The sequence below is a fragment of the Heterodontus francisci genome, unplaced genomic scaffold, assembly GCF_036365525.1.
Source record: "Heterodontus francisci isolate sHetFra1 unplaced genomic scaffold, sHetFra1.hap1 HAP1_SCAFFOLD_836, whole genome shotgun sequence".
NCBI lineage: Eukaryota > Metazoa > Chordata > Chondrichthyes > Heterodontiformes > Heterodontidae > Heterodontus > Heterodontus francisci.
Window position 1 is genome coordinate 1 of NW_027141810.1, and position 22719 is coordinate 22719.

Sequence of the window (22719 nt, forward strand, 5' to 3'; positions counted from 1 at the left end):
TTTCATTTTTAGTCATTTTTAGTTATTTTTTCTTCCTTTTTTTTTTGCATTCCTTTTTAAATTTTTGCATGTATTTCATTTCATCTTAGTTTGTTCAGTTTGCTCACCCACTGTTTTTTTCAGGTTGTTCTTCTTCAGGTTTGCACTTGCTGCTGTTCAATATTCAGTGCATTAACACCCTATCTGTACTAATGCTTTGTCTTTCAACACACCATTAACATATTGTTTGCCTTTGCTCCGTGACCTTTTGGTCAGCTATGTGGCCTGGTCCACCCCTCTGTGTTGTTGGCCAATGGCCGCCATATTCCTGCCCCTCACTAAGATGGCGTCCAACTCCCTTCCCCGCCCGCCGGTTGGCTCTGCGACGCCACGTGATTGCAACGGTCAGGCGGCGACAGTTTGGAGCGGGCAGCGCGCATGCGCCGCCCTCCCCGTTCAGGCCCCGCCCACCGGGGGGGGAATGCGCGCAGGCGTGCCGCGGAAGGAACGCATGCGCCCCGCAGTTTGGGACGCCGCCCCGCGCCCGGTTCCCAGGGAGTGCGCATGCGCCACACTCTCTCTCTCTCTCTCTCTCTCTCTCCCCCCCCCTCCTCCGCCATCTTGCTTCGGTCCGCCGGAAGTGGCGCGCCGCGCGGTTGTTCGCTGGACGCGGGAGCCGGCGCCGGAGGAGGGAAGTAAAAGCCGGGGGGTAAGGAAGGGAAGCTTCAATGAACCGCGGTGTCGGCTGCTGGTGGAGAGGAGACGCGCAGCTTGGCGGACCGGCCTCTTGGTCCCTGTTCTCAGACTCACAGCTTGAGGTGGAGGGGGAGGGCGGGGAGTCGGGATCTCTCTGCGCAAGCGCCGCGCCCTGATCGGCGCATGCGCTGTGACACAGCTGTTGGGTGGGGCATTGTTGGGGGCGGAGCCTGGCTCGTTGAGTCGTCGTTGGTGTCGTTGGGGAGGGGCCTGTCCACTAGGGAGGTGGAGCCTGGGTCCCTGGGGAGGAGGAGCCTGGGTCACCGGGGAGGAGGAGCCTGGGTCACCGGGAGGAGAGCCTGGGTCACCGGGAGGAGGAGCCTGGGTCACCGGGGAGGAGGAGCCTGGGTCCCTGGGGAGGAGGAGCCTGGGTCCCTGGGAGGAGGAGCCTGGGTCCCTGCGAAGGAGGAGCCTGGGTCCCTGCGAAGGAGGAGCCTGGGTCCCTGCGAAGGAGAAGCCTGGGTCACCGGGGAGGAGGAGCCTGGGTCCCTGCGAAGGAGGAGCCTGGGTCACCGGGGAAGAGGAGCCTGGGCACCGGGGAGAGGAGCTGGGTCACCGGGGAGGAGGAGCCTGGGTCACCGGGGAGGAGGAGCCTGGGTCACCGGGGAGGAGGAGCCTGGGTCACCGGGGAGGAGGAGCCTGGGGCACTGGGGAGGAGGAGCCTGGGTCCCTGGGGAGGAGGAGCCTGGGGCACCGGGGAGGAGGAGCCTGGGGCACCGGGGAGGAGGAGCCTGGGGCACCGGGGAGGAGGAGCCTGGGTCACCGGGAGGAGGAGCCTGGGTCATTGGGGAGGAGGGGTTGGGGCCGAGGAGCCTGGGTCACTGGGGAGGAGGAGGCTGGGGCACTGGGAGGAGGAGCCTGGTCACCGGGGAGGAGGAGCCTGGGTCACCGGGGAGGAGGAGCCTGGGTCATTGGGGAGGAGGAGCCTGGGTCACCGGGGAGGAGGAGCCTGGGTCATTGCGGGAGGAGGGGGCTGGGGCCGAGGAGCCTGGGTCACTGGGAGGAGGAGCCTGGGTCACTGGGGAGGAGGAGCCTGGGTCACCGGGGAGGAGGAGCCTGGGTCACCGGGGAGGAGGAGCCTGGGTCACCGGGGAGGAGGAGCCTGGTCATTGGGAGGAGGGGCTGGGGAGGAGGAGCCTGGGTCACTGGGGAGGAGGAGGCTGGGGCACTGGGGAGGAGGAGGCTGGGTCACCGGGGAGGAGGAGCCTGGGTCATTGGGGAGGAGGGGGCTGGGGAGGAGGAGCCTGGGTCACCGGGGAGGAGGAGCCTGGGTCATTGGGGAGGAGGGGGCTGGGGAGGAGGAGCCTGGGTCACTGGAGAGGAGGAGGCTGGGCACCGGGGAGGAGGAGGCTGGGCACCGGGGAGGAGGAGGCTGGGTCACCGGGGAGGAGGAGGCTGGGTCCCTGGGTAGGAGGAGGCTGGGTCCCTGGGTAGGAGGAGGCTGGGTCCCTGGGTAGGAGGAGGCTGGGTCCCTGGGTAGGAGGAGCCTGGGCACTGGGTAGGAGGAGCCTGGGGCACTGGGAGGAGAGCCTGGGGCACTGGGGAGGAGGAGCCTGGGGCACTGGGGAGGAGGAGCCTGGGGCACTGGGGAGGAGGAGCCTGGGGCACCGGGCAGGAGGAGGCTGGTTCCCTGGGGAGGAGGGGGCTGGGGCCGAGGAGCCTGGGTCCCCGGGGAGGAGGAGCCTGGGTCCCCGGGGAGGAGGAGGCTGGTTCCCTGGGGAGGAGGAGCCTGGGTCACTGGGCAAAGTCGGTGCCCATTGGGGGACCCATACCCCCGGGAGAGTCAGTGCCCATGAGGACCCGTACCCCGGGGAGAGTCGGTGCCCATGAGGACCCGTACCCCGGGGAGAGTCGGTGCCCGTGGGGGACCCGTACCCCCGGGAGAGTCAGTGCCCATGAGGACCCGTACCCCGGGGAGAGTCGGTGCCCATGGGGGACCCGTACCCCGGGGAGAGTCGGTGCTCATGGGGGACCCGTACCCGGGGAGAGTCGGTGCTCATGAGGACCCGTACCCCGGGGAGAGTCGGTGCCTGTGGGAGGGGTGTGGCTTGATGGTGCCAATACTGCTCGGGTCTCTCTCTGTCTCTCCCCCTTTCTCTCTCTCTGTGTCTGTGCGAGTCGCTGTTGACTGGGACTTTGCCTTCCTTTCTCCTCAGGCCTTTCTGTCGGAACACCATGACAGAAATCAGTGATTTGGACCGTCAGATTGAACAGCTTCGACAATGTGAACTCATCAAGGAGAATGAAGTGAAAGCTTTGTGCGCCAAAGCCAGGTGGCGGAGCCTTGCTTGGGGGGTGTGGGGGGCTGCAGTCGGGCCCGGTGAAGGGTTGGCAAGGTCCTTCCCCTCCCCTCCCTCCCCCGTCCCGTCCCTCTGACCTTCCCTACGGCCCCTTCCCCCACATATCTCAAAAACTGCGATCAAATCCACCCCTGAACCTTCTAATTTCCAGGAATACCGCCCCTAATTGGTGTGATCTCTCCTGGTAATTTAACCCTTGGCGTCCCGGTATCATTCCAGTAAATCTACACTGCACTCCTCCAAGGCCAATACCTCCTTCCGAAGGGGTGGGGACCAGAAGTGTTCCCAGTAACTCCGGGTGTGTGTCTAACCAGGCTTTGTACAGCTGAAGCAGGACTTCCAACCCGCCCTTGTGTTCTACTCCTCGAGATATAAAGGCCAGCGTTCCGTTAGCCTGGCCGATTATTTTCTGTCCCCTGTTTGCGACGTTTTAATGATCTGTTTACCTGCAACACCCGCGAGTCTCTTTCGAGAATCCGCTGTGTCGAGTTTTTCACCGTACGGTCAGTTCCCTGTTTGATCCTTTTCATCTCCAAAGTGGACCACCTCACATATTCCGACACTAAAATCCATTGGCCACAGTTTTTCCCATTTTCTTCATCTATCGATATCTCTCTGTGATTTTAAACCTCCCTCTGCACTGTTGACAATGTCACTGAGCTTTGTGTCATCGGCACATTCGGATATGTCCCAGTGCAAATGGTTTGAACCGACACAAAGTTACGTGTGGTTCATGTGCGAATCCAGAGTTTAATTCCTCCTCTCTCACTCCTTGTCCGTCTCCTCTACCATCCCTACCTCCCTCCTCCTCCACAGTGTCGAGGGAACTGCTTCTGATCAGCTTTGCTTTGTTTTCAGAGAGATCCTGGTCGAGGAGAGTAATGTACAACAAGTCGATTCTCCTGTAACGGTGAGTATTCACCCAGTGTGTTTTCTCTAACCAGCACTGCTGCCTGCTCTCTGACCGAGTGCACTGTTACCCCTGCCCCGGTCTGATCCCAGTGAAGGGGCTTAGCGGCAAAGTGCATGCCAAAACACATCAGCCCACGAGCTGAACTCGCACGATCTCCCTCTCCCTTCATAGAAGATCGTGAGTTTGAAAACCAGACTCCCAGACACTTGAGGGCATGATCCCATCCCACACAGCCTCAGTGTCAGCACCGCCCAGTCAGAGGGTCGGTACTGAGTGAGTGCCGCACTGTCGGAGGGTCAGTACTGAGGGAGCGCCGCACTGTCGGAGGGTCAGTACTGAGGGAGTGCCGCACTGTCGGAGGGTCAGTACTGAGGGAGTGCCGCACTGTCGGAGGGTCAGTACTGAGGGAGCGCCGCACTGTCGGAGGGTCAGTACTGAGGGAGCGCCGCACTGTCGGAGGGTCAGTACTGAGGGAGCGCTGCACTATCAGAGGGTCAGTACTGAGGGAGCGCCGCACTGTCGGAGGGTCAGTACTGAGGGAGCGCCGCACTGTCGGAGGGTCAGTACTGAGGGAGCGCCGCGCTGTCGGAGGGTCAGTACTGAGGGAGCGCTGCGCTGTCGGAGGGTCAGTACTGAGGGAGTGCTGCACTATCAGAGGGTCAGTACTGAGGGAGTGCTGCACTATCAGAGGGTCAGTACTGAGGGAGCGCCGCACTGTCGGAGGGTCAGTACTGAGGGAGCGCCGCACTGTCGGAGGGTCAGTACTGAGGGAGTGCTGCACTGTCAGAGGGTCAGTACTGAGGGAGCGCCGCACTGTCGGAGGGTCAGTACTGAGGGAGCGCCGCACTGTCGGAGGGTCAGTACTGAGGGAGCGCCGCGCTGTCGGAGGGTCAGTACTGAGGGAGCGCTGCGCTGTCGGAGGGTCAGTACTGAGGGAGTGCTGCACTGTCAGAGGGTCAGTACTGAGGGAGCGCCGCACTGTCGGAGGGTCAGTACTGAGGGAGCGCCGCACTGTCGGAGGGTCAGTACTGAGGGAGCGCCGCACTGTCGGAGGGTCAGTACTGAGAGAATGCCGCCCAGTCAGAGGGTCGGTACTGAGGGAGTGCTGCACCTTCGGAGGGTCAGTACTGAGGGAGCGACGCATTGTCGGATGGTCAGTACTGAGGGAGTGCCGCACCTTCAGAGGGTCAGTACTGAGGAAGCTACGCATTGTCGGAGGGTCAGTACTGAGGGAGTGCCGCCCTGTTGGAGGGTCAGTACTGAGGGAGTGCCGCACTGTCGGAGGGTCAGTACTGAGGGAGTGCCGCACCTTCGGAGGGTCAGTACTGAGGGAGTGCCGCCCTGTTGGAGGGTCAGTACTGAGGGTGTGCGCACTGTCGGAGGGTTAGTACTGAGGGAGTGCCGCACCTTCGGAGGGTCAGTACTGAGGGAGCGACGCATTGTCGGAGGGTCAGTACTGAGGGAGTGCCGCACCTTCAGAGGGTCAGTACTGAGGGAGCGCCGCACTGTCGGAGGGTCAGGACTGAGGGAGCACCGCACTGTCGGAGGGTCAGTACTGAGGGAGTGCTGCACTGTCGGAGGGTCAGTACTGAGGGAGCGCCGCACTGGCGGAGGGTCAGTACTGAGGGAGCGCCGCACTGTCGGAGGGTCAGTACTGAGGGAGCGCCGCGCTGTCGGAGGGTCAGTACTGAGGGAGCGCCGCGCTGTCGGAGGGTCAGTACTGAGGGAGCGCCGCGCTGTCGGAGGGTCAGTACTGAGGGAGCGCCGCGCTGTCGGAGGGTCAGTACTGAGGGAGCGCCGCGCTGTCGGAGGGTCAGTACTGAGGGAGCGCTGCGCTGTCGGAGGGTCAGTACTGAGGGAGTGCTGCGCTGTCGGAGGGTCAGTACTGAGGGAGCGCCGCGCTGTCGGAGGGTCAGTACTGAGGGAGCGCCGCGCTGTCGGAGGGTCAGTACTGAGGGAGCGCTGCGCTGTCGGAGGGTCAGTACTGAGGGAGTGCTGCGCTGTCGGAGGGTCAGTACTGAGGGAGTGTCACACTGTCAGAGGGTCAGGACTGAGGGAGCGCCGCACTGTCGGAGGGTCAGTACTGAGGGAGCGCCGCACTGTCGGAGGGTCAGTACTGAGAGAGCGACGCATTGTCGGAGGGTCAGTACTGAGAGAGTGCCGCCCAGTCAGAGGGTCGGTACTGAGGGAGTGCTGCACCTTCGGAGGGTCAGTACTGAGGGAGTGTCACACTGTCGGAGGGTCAGTACTGAGGGAGCGCCGCATTGTCGGAGGGTCAGTACTGAGGGAGCGCCGCATTGTCGGAGGGTCAGTACTGAGGGAGCGCCGCACTGTCGGAGGATCAGTACTGAGGGAGCGCCGCACTGTCGGAGGATCAGTACTGAGGGAGTGCCGCACTGTCGGAGGGTCAGTACTGAGGGAGTGTCACACTGTCGGAGGGTCAGTACTGAGGGAGTGCCGCACTGTCAGAGGGTCAGTACTGAGGGAGTGTCACACTGTTAGAGGGTCAGTACTGAGGGAGCGACGCATTGTCGGAGGGTCAGTAGAGGGAGTGTCACACTGTCGGAGGGTCAGTACTGAGGGAGTGCCGCACTGTCGGAGGGTCAGTACTGAGGGAGTGTCACACTGTCGGAGGGTCAGTACTGAGGGAGCGACGCATTGTCGGAGGGTCAGTACTGAGGGAGCGCCGCACTGTCGGAGGGTCAGTACTGAGGGAGCGCCGCACTGACGGAGGGTCAGTACTGAGGGAGTGCCGCACTGTCGGAGGATCAGTACTGAGGGAGCGCCGCACTGTCGGAGGGTCAGTACTGAGGGAGTGCCGCACTGTCGGAGGGTCAGTACTGAGGGAGTGCCGCACTGTCGGAGGGTCAGTACTGAGGGAGTGCCGCACTGTCGGAGGGTCAGTACTGAGGGAGCGCCGCACTGTCAGAGGGTCAGTACTGAGGGAGTGCCGCACTGTCGGAGGATCAGTACTGAGTGAGTATTGCATTGTCGGAGGGTCAGTACTGAGTCAGTGCTGCATTGTCGGAGGGTCAGTACTGAGGGAGTGCTGCACTGTCGGAGGGTCAGTACTGAGGGAGCGCTGCACTGTCGGAGGGTCAGTACTGAGGGAGTGCTGCACTGTCGGAGGGTCAGTACTGAGGGAGTGCTGCACTGTCGGAGGGTCAGTACTGAGGGAGCGCCGCACTGTCGGAGGGTCAGTACTGAGGGAGCGCCGCACTGTCGGAGGGTCAGTACTGAGGGAGCGCCGCACTGTCTGAGGGTCAGTACTGAGGGAGCGCCGCACTGTCGGAGGGTCAGTACTGAGGGAGCGCCGCGCTGTCGGGGGGTCAGTACTGAGGGAGCGCCGCGCTGTCGGAGGGTCAGTACTGAGGGAGCGCCGCGCTGTCGGAGGGTCAGTACTGAGGGAGCGCTGCGCTGTCGGAGGGTCAGGACTGAGGGAGCGCCGCACTGTCGGAGGGTCAGTACTGAGGGTGTGCCGCACTGTCGGAGGGTCAGTACTGAGGGAGCGCCGCACTGTCGGAGGGTCAGTACTGAGGGAGCGCCAGTGTTAGACAGTGACAGACCCGTCCCCACCAGTACTGCACCCCAGTGTTATACAGAGACAGACCTGTCCCCACCAGTACTGTACTCCAGTGTTATACAGTGACAGACCTGTCCCCACCAGTACTGTACCCCAGTGTTATCCAGTGACAGACCAGTCCCCACCAGTACTGTACACCAGTGTTATACACTGACAGACCTGTCCCCACCAGTGCTGTACCCCAGTGTTATACAGTGACAGACCTGTCCCCACCAGTACTGTACCCCAGTGTTATACAGTGACAGACCTGTCCCCACCAGTCCTGTACCCCAGTGTTATACAGTGACAGACCTGTCCCCACCAGTCCTGTACCCCAGTGTTATACAGTGACAGACCTGTCCCCACCAGTACTGTACCACAGTGTTATACAGTGACAGACCTGTCCCCACCAGTACTGTACCCCAGTGTTATACAGTGACAGACCCGTCCCCACCAGTACTGTACTCCAGTGTTAAACAGTGACAGACCTGTCCCCACCAGTACTGTACCCCAGTGTTATACAGTGACAGACCTGTCCCCACCAGTACTGTACCCCAGTGTTATACAGTGACAGACCTGTCCCCACCAGTACTGTACCCCAGTGTAATACAGTGACAGACCCGTCCCCACCAGTACTGTACCCCAGTGTTATACAGTGACAGACCCGTCCCCAACAGTACTGTACCACAGTGTTATACAGTGACAGACCTGTCCCCACCAGTACTGTACCCCAGTGTTATACAGTGACAGACCTGTCCCCACCAGTACTGTACTCCAGTGTTATACAGTGACAGACCTGTCCCCACCAGTACTGTACCCAAGTGTTATGCAGTGACAGACCTGTCCCCACCAGTACTGTACCCCAGTGTTATACAGTGACAGACCTGTCCCCACCAGTACTGTATCCCAGTGTTATACAGTGACAGACCTGTCCCCACCAGTACTGTACCCCAGTGTTATACAGTGACAGACCCGTCCCCACCAGTACTGTACCCTAGTGTTATACAGTGACAGACCTGTCCCCACCAGTACTGTACCCCAGTGTTATACAGTGACAGACCTGTCCCCACCAGTACTGTATCCCAGTGTTATACAGTGACAGACCTGTCCCCACCAGTACTGTACCCCAGTGTTATACAGTGACAGACCTGTCCCCACCAGTACTGTATCCCAGTGTTATACAGTGACAGACCTGTCCCCACCAGTACTGTACCCCAGTGTTATACAGTGACAGACCTGTCCCCACCAGTACTGTACCCCAGTGTTATACAGTGACAGACCTGTCCCCACCAGTACTGTACCCCAGTGTTATACAGTGACAGACCTGTCCCCACCAGTACTGTACCCCAGTGTTATACAGTGACAGACCTGTCCCCACCAGTACTGTACCACAGTGTTATACAGTGACAGACCTGTCCCCACCAGTACTGTACCCCAGTGTTATACAGTGACAGACCCGTCCCCACCAGTACTGTACTCCAGTGTTATACAGTGACAGACCTGTCCCCACCAGTACTGTACCCCAGTGTTATACAGTGACAGACCTGTCCCCACCAGTACTGTACCCCAGTGTTATACAGTGACAGACCTGTCCCCACCAGTACTGTACCCCAGTGTAATACAGTGACAGACCCGTCCCCACCAGTACTGTACCCCAGTGTTATACAGTGACAGACCCGTCCCCAACAGTACTGTACCACAGTGTTATACAGTGACAGACCTGTCCCCACCAGTACTGTACCCCAGTGTTATACAGTGACAGACCTGTCCCCACCAGTACTGTACTCCAGTGTTATACAGTGACAGACCTGTCCCCACCAGTACTGTACCCAAGTGTTATGCAGTGACAGACCTGTCCCCACCAGTACTGTACCCCAGTGTTATACAGTGACAGACCTGTCCCCACCAGTACTGTATCCCAGTGTTATACAGTGACAGACCTGTCCCCACCAGTACTGTACCCCAGTGTTATACAGTGACAGACCCGTCCCCACCAGTACTGTACCCTAGTGTTATACAGTGACAGACCTGTCCCCACCAGTACTGTACCCCAGTGTTATACAGTGACAGACCTGTCCCCACCAGTACTGTATCCCAGTGTTATACAGTGACAGACCTGTCCCCACCAGTACTGTACCCCAGTGTTATACAGTGACAGACCTGTCCCCACCAGTACTGTATCCCAGTGTTATACAGTGACAGACCTGTCCCCACCAGTACTGTACCCCAGTGTTATACAGTGACAGACCTGACCCCACCAGTACTGTACCCCAGTGTTATACAGTGACAGACCTGTCCCCACCAGTACTGTACCCCAGTGTTATACAGTGACAGACCTGTCCCCACCAGTACTGTACCCCAGTGTTATACAGTGACAGACCTGTCCCCACCAGTACTGTACCCCAGTGTTATACAGTGACAGACCTGTCCCCACCAGTACTGTACCCCAGTGTTATACAGTGACAGACCTGTCCCCACCAGTACTGTACCCCAGTGTTATACAGTGACAGACCTGTCCCCACCAGTACTGTACCCCAGTGTTATACAGTGACAGACCTGTCCCCACCAGTACTGTACACCCCAGTGTTGTACAGTGACAGACCTGTCCCCACCAGTACTGTACCCCAGTGTTATACAGTGACAGACCGGTCCCCACCAGTACTGTACCCCAGTGTTATACAGTGACAGACCTGTCCCCACCAGTACTGTACCCCAGTGTTATACAGTGACAGACCTGTCCCCACCAGTACTGTACACCCCAGTGTTGTACAGTGACAGACCTGTCCCCACCAGTACTGTACCCCAGTGTTATACAGTGACAGACCTGTCCCCACCAGTACTGTACCCCAGTGTTATACAGTGACAGACCTGTCCCCACCAGTACTGTCCACCCCAGTGTTGTACAGTGACAGACCTGACCCCACCAGTACTGTACTCCAGTGTTATACAGTGACAGACCTGTCCTCACCAGTACTGTACCCCAGTGTTATACAGTGACAGACCTGTCTCCACCAGTACTGTACCCCAGTGTTATACAGAGACAGACCCATCCCCACCAGTACTGTACCCCAGTGTTATACAGTGACAGACCTGTCCCCACCAGTACTGTACTCCAGTGTTATACAGTGACAGACCTGTCCCCACCAGTACTGTACTCCAGTGTTATACAGTGACAGACCTGTCCCCACCAGTACTGTACCCCAGTGTTATACAGTGACAGACCTGTCCCCACCAGTACTGTACCCCAGTGTTATACAGTGACAGACCTGTCCCCACCAGTACTGTACCCCAGTGTTATACAGTGACAGACCTGTCCCCACCAGTACTGTACCCCAGTGTTATACAGTGACAGACCTGTCCCCACCAGTACTGTACCCCAGTGTTATCCAGTGACAGACCTTTCCCCACCAGTATTGTACCCCAGTGTTATACAGTGACAGACCTGTCCCCACCAGTACTGTACCCCAGTGTTATACAGTGACAGACCTGTCCCCACCAGTACTGTACCTCAGTGTTATACAGTGACAGACCTGTCCCCACCAGTACTGTACCACAGTGTTATACAGTGACAGACCTGTCCCCACCAGTACTGTACCCCTGTGTTATACAGTGACAGACCTGTCCCCACCAGTACTGTACCCCAGTGTTATACAGTGACAGACCTGTCCCCACCAGTACTGTACCCCAGTGTAATACAGTGACAGACCCGTCCCCACCAGTACTGTACCCCAGTGTTATACAGTGACAGACCCGTCCCCAACAGTACTGTACCACAGTGTTATACAGTGACAGACCTGTCCCCACCAGTACTGTACCCCAGTGTTATACAGTGACAGACCTGTCCCCACCAGTACTGTACCCCAGTGTTATACAGTGACAGACCTGTCCCCACCAGTACTGTACCCCAGTGTAATACAGTGACAGACCTGTCCCCACCAGTACTGTACCCCAGTGTTATACAGTGACAGACCTGTCCCCACCAGTACTGTACCCCAGTGTTATACAGTGACAGACCTGTCCCCACCAGTACTGTACCCCAGTGTTATACAGTGACAGACCTGTCCCCACCAGTACTGTACCCCAGTGTTATACAGAGACAGACCTGTCCCCACCAGTACTGTACCCCAGTGTTATACAGTGACAGACCTGTCCCCACCAGTACTGTACCCCAGTGTTATACAGTGACAGACCTGTCCCCACCAGTACTGTACCCCAGTGTAATACAGTGACAGACCTGTCCCCACCAGTACTGTACCCCAGTGTTATACAGTGACAGACCTGTCCCCACCAGTACTGTACCCCAGTGTTATACAGTGACAGACCTGTCTCCACCAGTACTGTACCCCAGTGTTATACAGTGACAGACCTGTCCCCACCAGTACTGTACCCCAGTGTTATACAGTGACAGACCTGTCCCCACCAGTACTGTACCCCAGTGTTATACAGTGACAGACCTGTCCCCACCAGTACTGTACCCCAGTGTTATACAGTGACAGACCTGTCCCCACCAGTACTGTACCCCAGTGTTATACAGTGACAGACCTGTCCCCACCAGTACTGTACCCCAGTGTTATACAGTGACAGACCTGTCCCCACCAGTACTGTACCACAGTGTTATACAGTGACAGACCTGTCCCCACCAGTACTGTACCCCAGTGTTATACAGTGACAGACCCGTCCCCACCAGTACTGTACTCCAGTGTTATACAGTGACAGACCTGTCCCCACCAGTACTGTACCCCAGTGTTATACAGTGACAGACCTGTCCCCACCAGTACTGTACCCCAGTGTTATACAGTGACAGACCTGTCCCCACCAGTACTGTACCCCAGTGTAATACAGTGACAGACCCGTCCCCACCAGTACTGTACCCCAGTGTTATACAGTGACAGACCCGTCCCCAACAGTACTGTACCACAGTGTTATACAGTGACAGACCTGTCCCCACCAGTACTGTACCCCAGTGTTATACAGTGACAGACCTGTCCCCACCAGTACTGTACTCCAGTGTTATACAGTGACAGACCTGTCCCCACCAGTACTGTACCCAAGTGTTATGCAGTGACAGACCTGTCCCCACCAGTACTGTACCCCAGTGTTATACAGTGACAGACCTGTCCCCACCAGTACTGTATCCCAGTGTTATACAGTGACAGACCTGTCCCCACCAGTACTGTACCCCAGTGTTATACAGTGACAGACCAGTCCCCACCAGTACTGTACCCTAGTGTTATACAGTGACAGACCTGTCCCCACCAGTACTGTACCCCAGTGTTATACAGTGACAGACCTGTCCCCACCAGTACTGTATCCCAGTGTTATACAGTGACAGACCTGTCCCCACCAGTACTGTACCCCAGTGTTATACAGTGACAGACCTGTCCCCACCAGTACTGTATCCCAGTGTTATACAGTGACAGACCTGTCCCCACCAGTACTGTACCCCAGTGTTATACAGTGACAGACCTGACCCCACCAGTACTGTACCCCAGTGTTATACAGTGACAGACCTGTCCCCACCAGTACTGTACCCCAGTGTTATACAGTGACAGACCTGTCCCCACCAGTACTGTACCCCAGTGTTATACAGTGACAGACCTGTCCCCACCAGTACTGTACCCCAGTGTTATACAGTGACAGACCTGTCCCCACCAGTACTGTACCCCAGTGTTATACAGTGACAGACCTGTCCCCACCAGTACTGTACCCCAGTGTTATACAGTGACAGACCTGTCCCCACCAGTACTGTACCCCAGTGTTATACAGTGACAGACCTGTCCCCACCAGTACTGTACACCCCAGTGTTGTACAGTGACAGACCTGTCCCCACCAGTACTGTACCCCAGTGTTATACAGTGACAGACCGGTCCCCACCAGTACTGTACCCCAGTGTTATACAGTGACAGACCTGTCCCCACCAGTACTGTACCCCAGTGTTATACAGTGACAGACCTGTCCCCACCAGTACTGTACACCCCAGTGTTGTACAGTGACAGACCTGTCCCCACCAGTACTGTACCCCAGTGTTATACAGTGACAGACCTGTCCCCACCAGTACTGTACCCCAGTGTTATACAGTGACAGACCTGTCCCCACCAGTACTGTCCACCCCAGTGTTGTACAGTGACAGACCTGACCCCACCAGTACTGTACTCCAGTGTTATACAGTGACAGACCTGTCCTCACCAGTACTGTACCCCAGTGTTATACAGTGACAGACCTGTCTCCACCAGTACTGTACCCCAGTGTTATACAGAGACAGACCCATCCCCACCAGTACTGTACCCCAGTGTTATACAGTGACAGACCTGTCCCCACCAGTACTGTACTCCAGTGTTATACAGTGACAGACCTGTCCCCACCAGTACTGTACTCCAGTGTTATACAGTGACAGACCTGTCCCCACCAGTACTGTACCCCAGTGTTATACAGTGACAGACCTGTCCCCACCAGTACTGTACCCCAGTGTTATACAGTGACAGACCTGTCCCCACCAGTACTGTACCCCAGTGTTATACAGTGACAGACCTGTCCCCACCAGTACTGTACCCCAGTGTTATACAGTGACAGACCTGTCCCCACCAGTACTGTACCCCAGTGTTATCCAGTGACAGACCTTTCCCCACCAGTATTGTACCCCAGTGTTATACAGTGACAGACCTGTCCCCACCAGTACTGTACCCCAGTGTTATACAGTGACAGACCTGTCCCCACCAGTACTGTACCTCAGTGTTATACAGTGACAGACCTGTCCCCACCAGTACTGTACCACAGTGTTATACAGTGACAGACCTGTCCCCACCAGTACTGTACCCCTGTGTTATACAGTGACAGACCTGTCCCCACCAGTACTGTACCCCAGTGTTATACAGTGACAGACCTGTCCCCACCAGTACTGTACCCCAGTGTAATACAGTGACAGACCCGTCCCCACCAGTACTGTACCCCAGTGTTATACAGTGACAGACCCGTCCCCAACAGTACTGTACCACAGTGTTATACAGTGACAGACCTGTCCCCACCAGTACTGTACCCCAGTGTTATACAGTGACAGACCTGTCCCCACCAGTACTGTACCCCAGTGTTATACAGTGACAGACCTGTCCCCACCAGTACTGTACCCCAGTGTAATACAGTGACAGACCTGTCCCCACCAGTACTGTACCCCAGTGTTATACAGTGACAGACCTGTCCCCACCAGTACTGTACCCCAGTGTTATACAGTGACAGACCTGTCCCCACCAGTACTGTACCCCAGTGTTATACAGTGACAGACCTGTCCCCACCAGTACTGTACCCCAGTGTTATACAGAGACAGACCTGTCCCCACCAGTACTGTACCCCAGTGTTATACAGTGACAGACCTGTCCCCACCAGTACTGTACCCCAGTGTTATACAGTGACAGACCTGTCCCCACCTGTACTGTACCCCAGTGTTATACAGAGACAGACCTGTCCCCACCAGTACTGTACCCCAGTGTTATACAGTGACGGACCTGTCCCCACCAGTACTGTACCCCAGTGTTATACAGTGACAGACCTGTCCCCACCAGTACTGTACACCAGTGTTATACAGTCACAGACCTGTCCCCACCAGTACTGTACCCCAGTGTTATACAGTGACAGACCTGTCTCCACCAGTACTGTACCCCAGTGTTATACAGTGACAGACCTGTCCCCACCAGTACTGTACCCCAGTGTTATACAGTGACAGACCTGTCTCCACCAGTACTGTACCCCAGTGTTATACAGTGACAGACCTGTCTCCACCAGTACTGTACCCCAGTGTTATACAGTCACAGACCTGTCCCCACCAGTACTGTACCCCAGTGTTATACAGTGACAGACCTGTCTCCACCAGTACTGTACCCCAGTGTTATACAGTGACAGACCTGTCCCCACCAGTACTGTACCCCAGTGTTATACAGTGACAGACCTGTCTCCACCAGTACTGTACCCCAGTGTTATACAGTGACAGACCTGTCTCCACCAGTACTGTACCCCAGTGTTATACAGTGACAGACCTGTCCCCACCAGTACTGTACCCCAGTGTTATACAGTGACAGACCTGTCGCCACCAGTACTGTACCCCAGTGTTATACAGAGACAGACCTGTCCCCACCAGTACTGTACCCCACTGTTATACAGTGACAGACCTGTCCCCACCAGTACTGTACCCCAGTGTTATACAGTGACAGACCTGTCCCCACCAGTACTGTACTCCAGTGTTATACAGTGACAGACCTGTCCCCACCAGTACTGTACCCCAGTGTTATACAGTGACAGACCTGTCCCCACCAGTACTGTACTCCAGTGTTATACAGTGACAGACCTGTCCCCACCAGTACTGTACTCCAGTGTTATACAGTGACAGACCTGTCCCCACCAGTACTGTACCCCAGTGTTATACAGTGACAGACCTGTCCCCACCAGTACTGTACTCCAGTGTTATACAGTGACAGACCTGTCCCCACCAGTACTGTACCCCAGTGTTATACAGTGACAGACCTGTCCCCACCAGTACTGCACCCCAGTGTTATACAGTGACAGACCTGTCCCCACCAGTACTGTACTCCAGTGTTATACAGTGACAGACCTGTCCCCACCAGTACTGTACCCCAGTGTTATACAGTGACAGACCTGTCCCCACCAGTACTGTACCCCAGTGTTATACAGTGACAGACCTGTCCCCACCAGTACTGTACCCCAGTGTTATACAGTGACAGACCTGTCCCCACCAGTACTGTACCCCAGTGTTATACAGTGACAGAACTGTCCCCACCAGTACTGTACTCCAGTGTTATACAGTGACAGACCTGTCCCCACCAGTACTGTACCCCAGTGTTATACAGTGACAGAACTGTCCCCACCAGTACTGTACTCCAGTGTTATACAGTGACAGACCTGTCCCCACCAGTACTGTACCCCAGTGTTATACAGTGACAGACCTGTCCCCACCAGTACTGTACTCCAGTGTTATACAGTGACAGACCTGTCCCCACCAGTACTGTACCCCAGTGTTATACAGTGACAGACCTGTCCCCACCAGTACTGTATATAATCATCGCGTTTATAAATGGCATTGACTGTTCCGCGTCTGACGGCTGGAAATTGGCATTTTGCTGGTCGGTCTTTTTCGGCCAGCACTGAGCAGATGGGTTGAATGGCCTGGCCCTGTGCCGGAGACTGTGTCTCTGTCTCGCCACTTGAATTACTGCTCTTGGAATTGGTCCCATCCCGGGTTATACCTTGTTATGAATGCAGCTGATGTTGGAGACTGTGTGATCTTTGTAAATAACTAAGCATCATTGTCTTTGTCTTTGCAGGTCTGTGGTGACATTCATGGTCAGTTTTATGACCTGAAGGAGTTATTCAGGGTGAGTCACTTTCTCTCTCTCTCTCCCTTTCCCACACCTTTCAACACTCACCTAGTCATCCTCGCCCCTAATAACACCATCTCTATCCCTGAGGAACTCTTCCTGACAAGCACCGACTCTCCCCGGGGTATGGTCTCTCACGGGCACCGACTCTCCCCGGGGTATGGTCTCTCACGGGCACCGACTCTCCCCGGGGTAGGTGTCCCTCAGGGGCACCAACTCTCCCCGGGGTATGGTCCCCCACGGGCACCGACTCTCCCCGGGGTATGGTCCCTCACGGGCACCGACTCTCCCCGGGGTATGGTCCCTCAGGGGCACCAACTCTCCCTGGGGTATGGTCCCCCACGGGCACCAACTCTCCCCGGGGTAGGTGTCCCTCAGGGGCACCAACTCTCCCTGGGGTATGGTCCCCCACGGGCGCCGACTCCCCACATCCCCCCACCAGGCACTCGTCCCCCACGGGCACCAACTCTTTCCCCCCCCCCTGCCCCCAGGCTATGGTTGCCCATGGGCACCGACTCTCCCCAGGGTAGGGGTCCCTCAGGGGCACCGACTCTCCCCGGGGTAAGGGTCCCTCAGGGGCACCGACTCTCCCCGGGGTAAGGGTCCCTCAGGGGCACCGACTCTCCCCGGGGTAGGGGTCCCTCAGGGGCACCGACTCTCCCCGGGGTAAGGGTCCCTCAGGGGCACCGATTCTCCCCGGGGTAGGGGTCCCTCAGGGGCACCGACTCTCCCCGGGGTAAGGGTCCCTCAGGGGCACCGACTCTCCCCGGGGTAGGGGTCCCTCACGGGCACCGAGTCTCCCCAGGGTAGGGGTCCCTCACGGGCACCGACTCTCCCCGGGGTAGGGGGCCCCCACAGGCACTAACTCTCCCTGGGGAATTGGATGGTGGGCTGGGTGTTGGGGACAGGCAGTCGCTCAACATTCTGACGCTCTCCTCTCCGCAGGTTGGCGGTGATGTGCCAGAGACTAATTACCTCTTCATGGGCGACTTTGTTGACCGAGGATTCTACAGTGTTGAGACCTTCCTTCTCTTACTTGCTCTGAAGGTCAGGATACGGTGGGGAGAGGGCAGAGACACAGTCTGGGTCTGACTGGGGGACAGGACAGAGAGAGAGACTACACACGGGGAAAAGGCAGGATATGGTGGGGAGAGAGCAGAGAGGCACAGTCTAGGTCTGACTGGGGGACAGGAGAGAGAGAGAGACTACACAGGGGGAAAAGGCAGGATATGGTGGGGAGAGAGCAGAGAGGCACAGTCTGGGTCTGAGTGGGGGACAGGAGAGAGAGAGAGAGAGACTACACAGGGGGAAAAGGCAGGATATGGTGAAGAGAGCAGAGAGACACAGCCTGGGTCTGAGTGGGGGACAGGAGAGAGAGAGAGACTACACACGGGGAAAAGGCAGGATATGGTGGGGAGAGGGCAGAGAGACACAACCTGGGTCTGACTGGGGGACAGGAAAGAGAGAGAGACTACACACGGGGAAAAGGCAGGATATGGTGGGGAGAGAGCAGAGAGGCACAGCCTGGGTCTGACTGGGGGACAGGAGAGAGAGAGAGACTACACACGGGGAAAAGGCAGGATATGGTGGGGAGAGGGCAGAGAGACACAACCTGGGTCTGACTGGGGGACAGGAGAGAGAGAGAGAGACTACACAGGGGGAAAAGGCAGGATATGGTGAAGAGAGCAGAGAGACACAGCCTGGGTCTGAGTGGGGGACAGGAGAGAGAGAGAGACTACACACGGGGAAAAGGCAGGATATGGTGGGGAGAGGGCAGAGAGACACAACCTGGGTCTGACTGGGGGACAGGAGAGAGAGAGAGAGACTACACAGGGGGAAAAGGCAGGATATGGTGAAGAGAGCAGAGAGACACAGCCTGGGTCTGAGTGGGGGACAGGAGAGAGAGAGAGACTACACACGGGGAAAAGGCAGGATATGGTGGGGAGAGGGCAGAGAGACACAACCTGGGTCTGACTGGGGGACAGGAGAGAGAGAGAGAGACGACACAGGGGGAAAAGGCAGGATATGGTGAAGAGAGCAGAGAGACACAGCCTGGGTCTGAGTGGGGGACAGGAGAGAGAGAGAGACTACACACGGGGAAAAGGCAGGATATGGTGGGGAGAGGGCAGAGAGGCACAGCCTGGGTCTGACTGGGGGACAGGAGAGAGAGAGAGACCACACGGGAAAAGGCAGGATATGGTGAAGAGAGCAGAGAGACACAGCCTGGGTCTGACTGGGGGACAGGAGAGAGAGAGAGACCACACGGGAAAAGGCAGGATATGGTGGGGAGAGAGCAGAGAGACACAACCTGGGTCTGACTGGGGGACAGGAGAGAGAGAGAGAGACTACACAGGGGGAAAAGGCAGGATATGGTGAAGAGAGCAGAGAGACACAGCCTGGGTCTGAGTGGGGGACAGGAGAGAGAGAGAGACTACACAGGGGGAAAAGGCAGGATATGGTGAAGAGAGCAGAGAGACACAGCCTGGGTCTGAGTGGGGGACAGGAGAGAGAGAGAGACTACACAGGGGGAAAAGGCAGGATATGGTGGGGAGAGAGCAGAGAGACACAGTCTGGGTCTGACTGGGGGACAGGAGAGAGAGAGAGACTACACACGGGGAAAAGGCAGGATATGGTGGGGAGAGAGCAGAGAGGCACAGCCTGGGTCTGACTGGGGGACAGGAGAGAGAGAGAGACCACACGGGAAAAGGCAGGATATGGTGGGGAGAGAGCAGAGAGGCACAGCCTGGGTCTGACTGGGGGACAGGAGAGAGAGAGAGACTACACACGGGGAAAAGGCAGGATATGGTGGGGAGAGAGCAGAGAGACACAGCCTGGGTCTGACAATGCAGATCAAGCTTTACTCTGTATCGAACCCCGTACTGTACCTGTCCTGGGAGTGTTTGATGGGGACAGTGTCGAGGGAGCTTTACTCTGTATCTAACCCCGTACTGTACCTGTCCTGGGAGTGTTTAATGGGGACAGTGTAGAGGGAGCTTTACTCTGTATCTAACCCCCGTACTGTACCTGTCCTGGGAGTGTTTGATGGGGACAGTGTCGAGGGAGCTTTACTCTGTATCTAACCCCCGTACTGTACCTGTCCTGGGAGTGTTTAATGGGGACAGTGTAGAGGGAGCTTTACTCTGTATCTAACCCCCGTACTGTACCTGTCCTGGGAGTGTTTGATGGGGACAGTGTAGAGGGAGCTTTACTCTGTATCTAACCCCGTACTGTACCTGTCCTGGGGAGTGTTTGATGGGGAACAGTGTAGAGGGAGCTTTACTCTGTATCTAACCCCCGTACTGTACCTGTCCTGGGAGTGTTTGATGGGGGACAGTGTAGAGGGAGCTTTACTCTGTATCTAACCCCCGTACTGTACCTGTCCTGGGGAGTGTTTGATGGAGGACAGTGTAGAGGGAGCTTTACTCTGTATCTAACCCCCCGTACTGTACCTGTCCTGGGAGTGTTTGATGGGGGACAGTGTAGAGGGAGCTTTACTCTGTATCTAACCCCCCGTACTGTACCTGTCCTGGGGAGTGTTTGATGGAGGACAGTGTGGAGGGAGCTTTACTCTGTATCTAACCCCCCGTACTGTACCTGTCCTGGGGAGTGTTTGATGGAGGACAGTGTAGAGGGAGCTTTACTCTGTATCTAACCCCCGTACTGTACCTGTCCTGGGAGTGTTTGATGGGGGACAGTGTAGAGGGAGCTTTACTCTGTATCTAACCCCCGTACTGTACCTGTCCTGGGAGTGTTTGATGGGGGACAGTGTAGAGGGAGCTTTACTCTGTATCTAACCCCCGTACTGTACCTGTCCTGGGAGTGTTTGATGGGGGACAGTGTAGAGGGAGCTTTACTCTGTATCTAACCCCCGTACTGTACCTGTCCTGGGAGTGTTTGATGTGACAGTGTAGAGGGAGCTTTACTCTGTATCTAACCCCCGTTTTTTTTTTTTTTTATGTCGAGGGGGCCTTTATTCCTCAGGCCCCCTTTATATACACACTTATATTGTATCTAACCCCGTGCTGTCCCTGTCCTGGGAGTGTTTGATGGGGACAGTATAGAGGGAACTTTACTCTGTATCTAACCCCCGTTTTTTTTTTTTTTTTTTTTTTTTTGTGTTTGATGGGGGACAGTGTAGAGGGAGCTTTACTCTGTATCTAACCCCCGTACTGTACCTGTCCTGGGAGTGTTTGATGGGGACAGTGTAGAGGGAGCTTTACTCTGTATCTAACCCCAGTTTTTTTTTTTTTTGTTTTTTTTTTCTCTTTTTTTTTTTCACAAGGTGACCTTTATACCCCAGGCCCCTTTTATATTTTTCACATCGAGGGGGCCTTTATCCCTCAGGCCCCCTTTATGTACATATTTACAGTTTTAAAATAACTTTATTAAAACAGATAAATAAACAAAAAAACTCAAATTAAAATGCCATTCTCGGCGTCGACGATGCACTCCAGTCCCTGCGGTGCCCACCGGTCGCGGAAGGCCTCAAGCGTACCGGCGGACACCGCATGCTCCTTTTCCAGGGACACCCGGGCGCGAACGTAACCGCGGAAGAGGGGCAGGCAATCGGGGAGGACGGACCCCCCGACGGCCCGCAACCTGGACCTGTGAATTGCCACCTTGGCCAGGCCCAGGAGCAGACCGACGAGGAGATCCTCCTCCCGGCCCGAGCCCCTCCGCACCGGGTGCCCAAAGATCAGGAGCGTGGGACTGAAGTGCAGCCAGAATTTGAGGAGCAGCCCCTTCAGATACTCAAATAGGGGCTGCAACCTCGCACACTCCATATAAATGTGGAACACGGACTCGTCCAGGCCGCAGAAAGTACAGGTGGCCTGGGAGTCCGTGAACCTACTTAAAAGCCTATTGCACGGGACTGCTCTGTGCAGCACCCTCCACCCCAGGTCCCCGATGTAAAGGGGGAAGACTCCCGCGTAGAGAGACCTCCATCGGGGTTTCCCCTCGCCGCCAGATGGCAACGCGGACCGCCAGGGCGTGTCCGGCCGGCTGACGAGGGCGAGGAAGTGGAGAGTGTGCAGGAACAGCCCGTACAGGAAACCCCTCCGCGCCGATTGGAATGGCACGGAGGGCATTTCCGAGAGGCGGCTCGGGATGTGCGGGACCGGCTCCCGAGGAGGGTTTCGGGGCCTGGGTCCGATGAGCAGTTCCGGCCGAGCGGGGGTCGGCTCGGCCGGGATCGCTCCGCACTCCCGAGCCCCCTCGCCACCCGCAGTGAGGGGCGTCCCGGGGGTTTCGGCTACTCCTCCGCCCGCCGGACCGTCCCCGGAGTCGGCCGCCCGGACAGCCGAGGCGCTCTCCTCCGCCGGCGGGGGAGCGCCCTGACTGGAGGCGACCATGTTCCAGACTCGGAAAAGATCCCGGTAAAAGACAGGCAACTCCCTCAGAGAGGCGCGGCTAACGGACTCCACCGGGAGCTGCGTGTCGTCTTGAAGGCAGTGACACTGGCGGAAAAAATACGTCGCCAGCGCACACCATCTGGGAGGACGCTCGACGTACAGGTATCTCTGCAGGGTCCGAAGGCGGAGAGTCGCAGCCTGGGTGCGGACGCACACCAGCGACTGACCGCCCTCCTCGATCGGGAGACTCAGGACCGCGGCAGAGACCCAGTGTTTCCTCTTGCCCCAGAAGAAATCGACGAGTTTCTTCTGGATCTTGGTGGCAAATACAGGGGGCGGGGCCAAAGTGACCAACCGGTACCACAGCATGGAGGCCACCAGTTGGTTTATGACCAACGCTCGGCCCCTGTAGGAAAGCACTCGGAGCAGTCCTGTCCAGCGCCCCAGCCGAGCGGTGACTTTCGCCTCCAACTCC

The 22719-nt window shown here is 57.0% G+C and overlaps 2 protein-coding genes across 3 annotated transcripts in view; both read left to right on the forward strand.

Moving 5' to 3' along the window:
* The first annotated feature begins 322 nt into the window (after positions 1-322).
* LOC137364726 (uncharacterized) lies at positions 323-2565 on the forward strand. The gene is made up of 3 exons (XM_068027756.1): positions 323-502; positions 957-2142; positions 2216-2565. The coding sequence occupies exons 1-3, from the start codon at positions 323-325 to the stop codon at positions 2563-2565; spliced, it is 1716 nt and encodes a 571-aa protein (XP_067883857.1).
* LOC137364728 (serine/threonine-protein phosphatase 4 catalytic subunit) overlaps positions 571-22719 on the forward strand; it is a 36178-nt gene continuing 14029 nt past the window's right edge. Inside the window, exons 1-5 of one of the 2 annotated variants that reach the window (XM_068027758.1) lie at positions 572-688; positions 2892-3008; positions 3894-3945; positions 16837-16887; positions 17836-17937. In XM_068027758.1, the coding sequence (XP_067883859.1) occupies positions 2911-3008; positions 3894-3945; positions 16837-16887; positions 17836-17937 (303 nt within the window). In that variant the 5' untranslated portion in view covers positions 572-688; positions 2892-2910. Of the gene's footprint in view, positions 689-2891; positions 3009-3893; positions 3946-16836; positions 16888-17835; positions 17938-22719 lie in introns of both variants that reach the window. The other variant, XM_068027759.1, reaches the window with a different exon arrangement.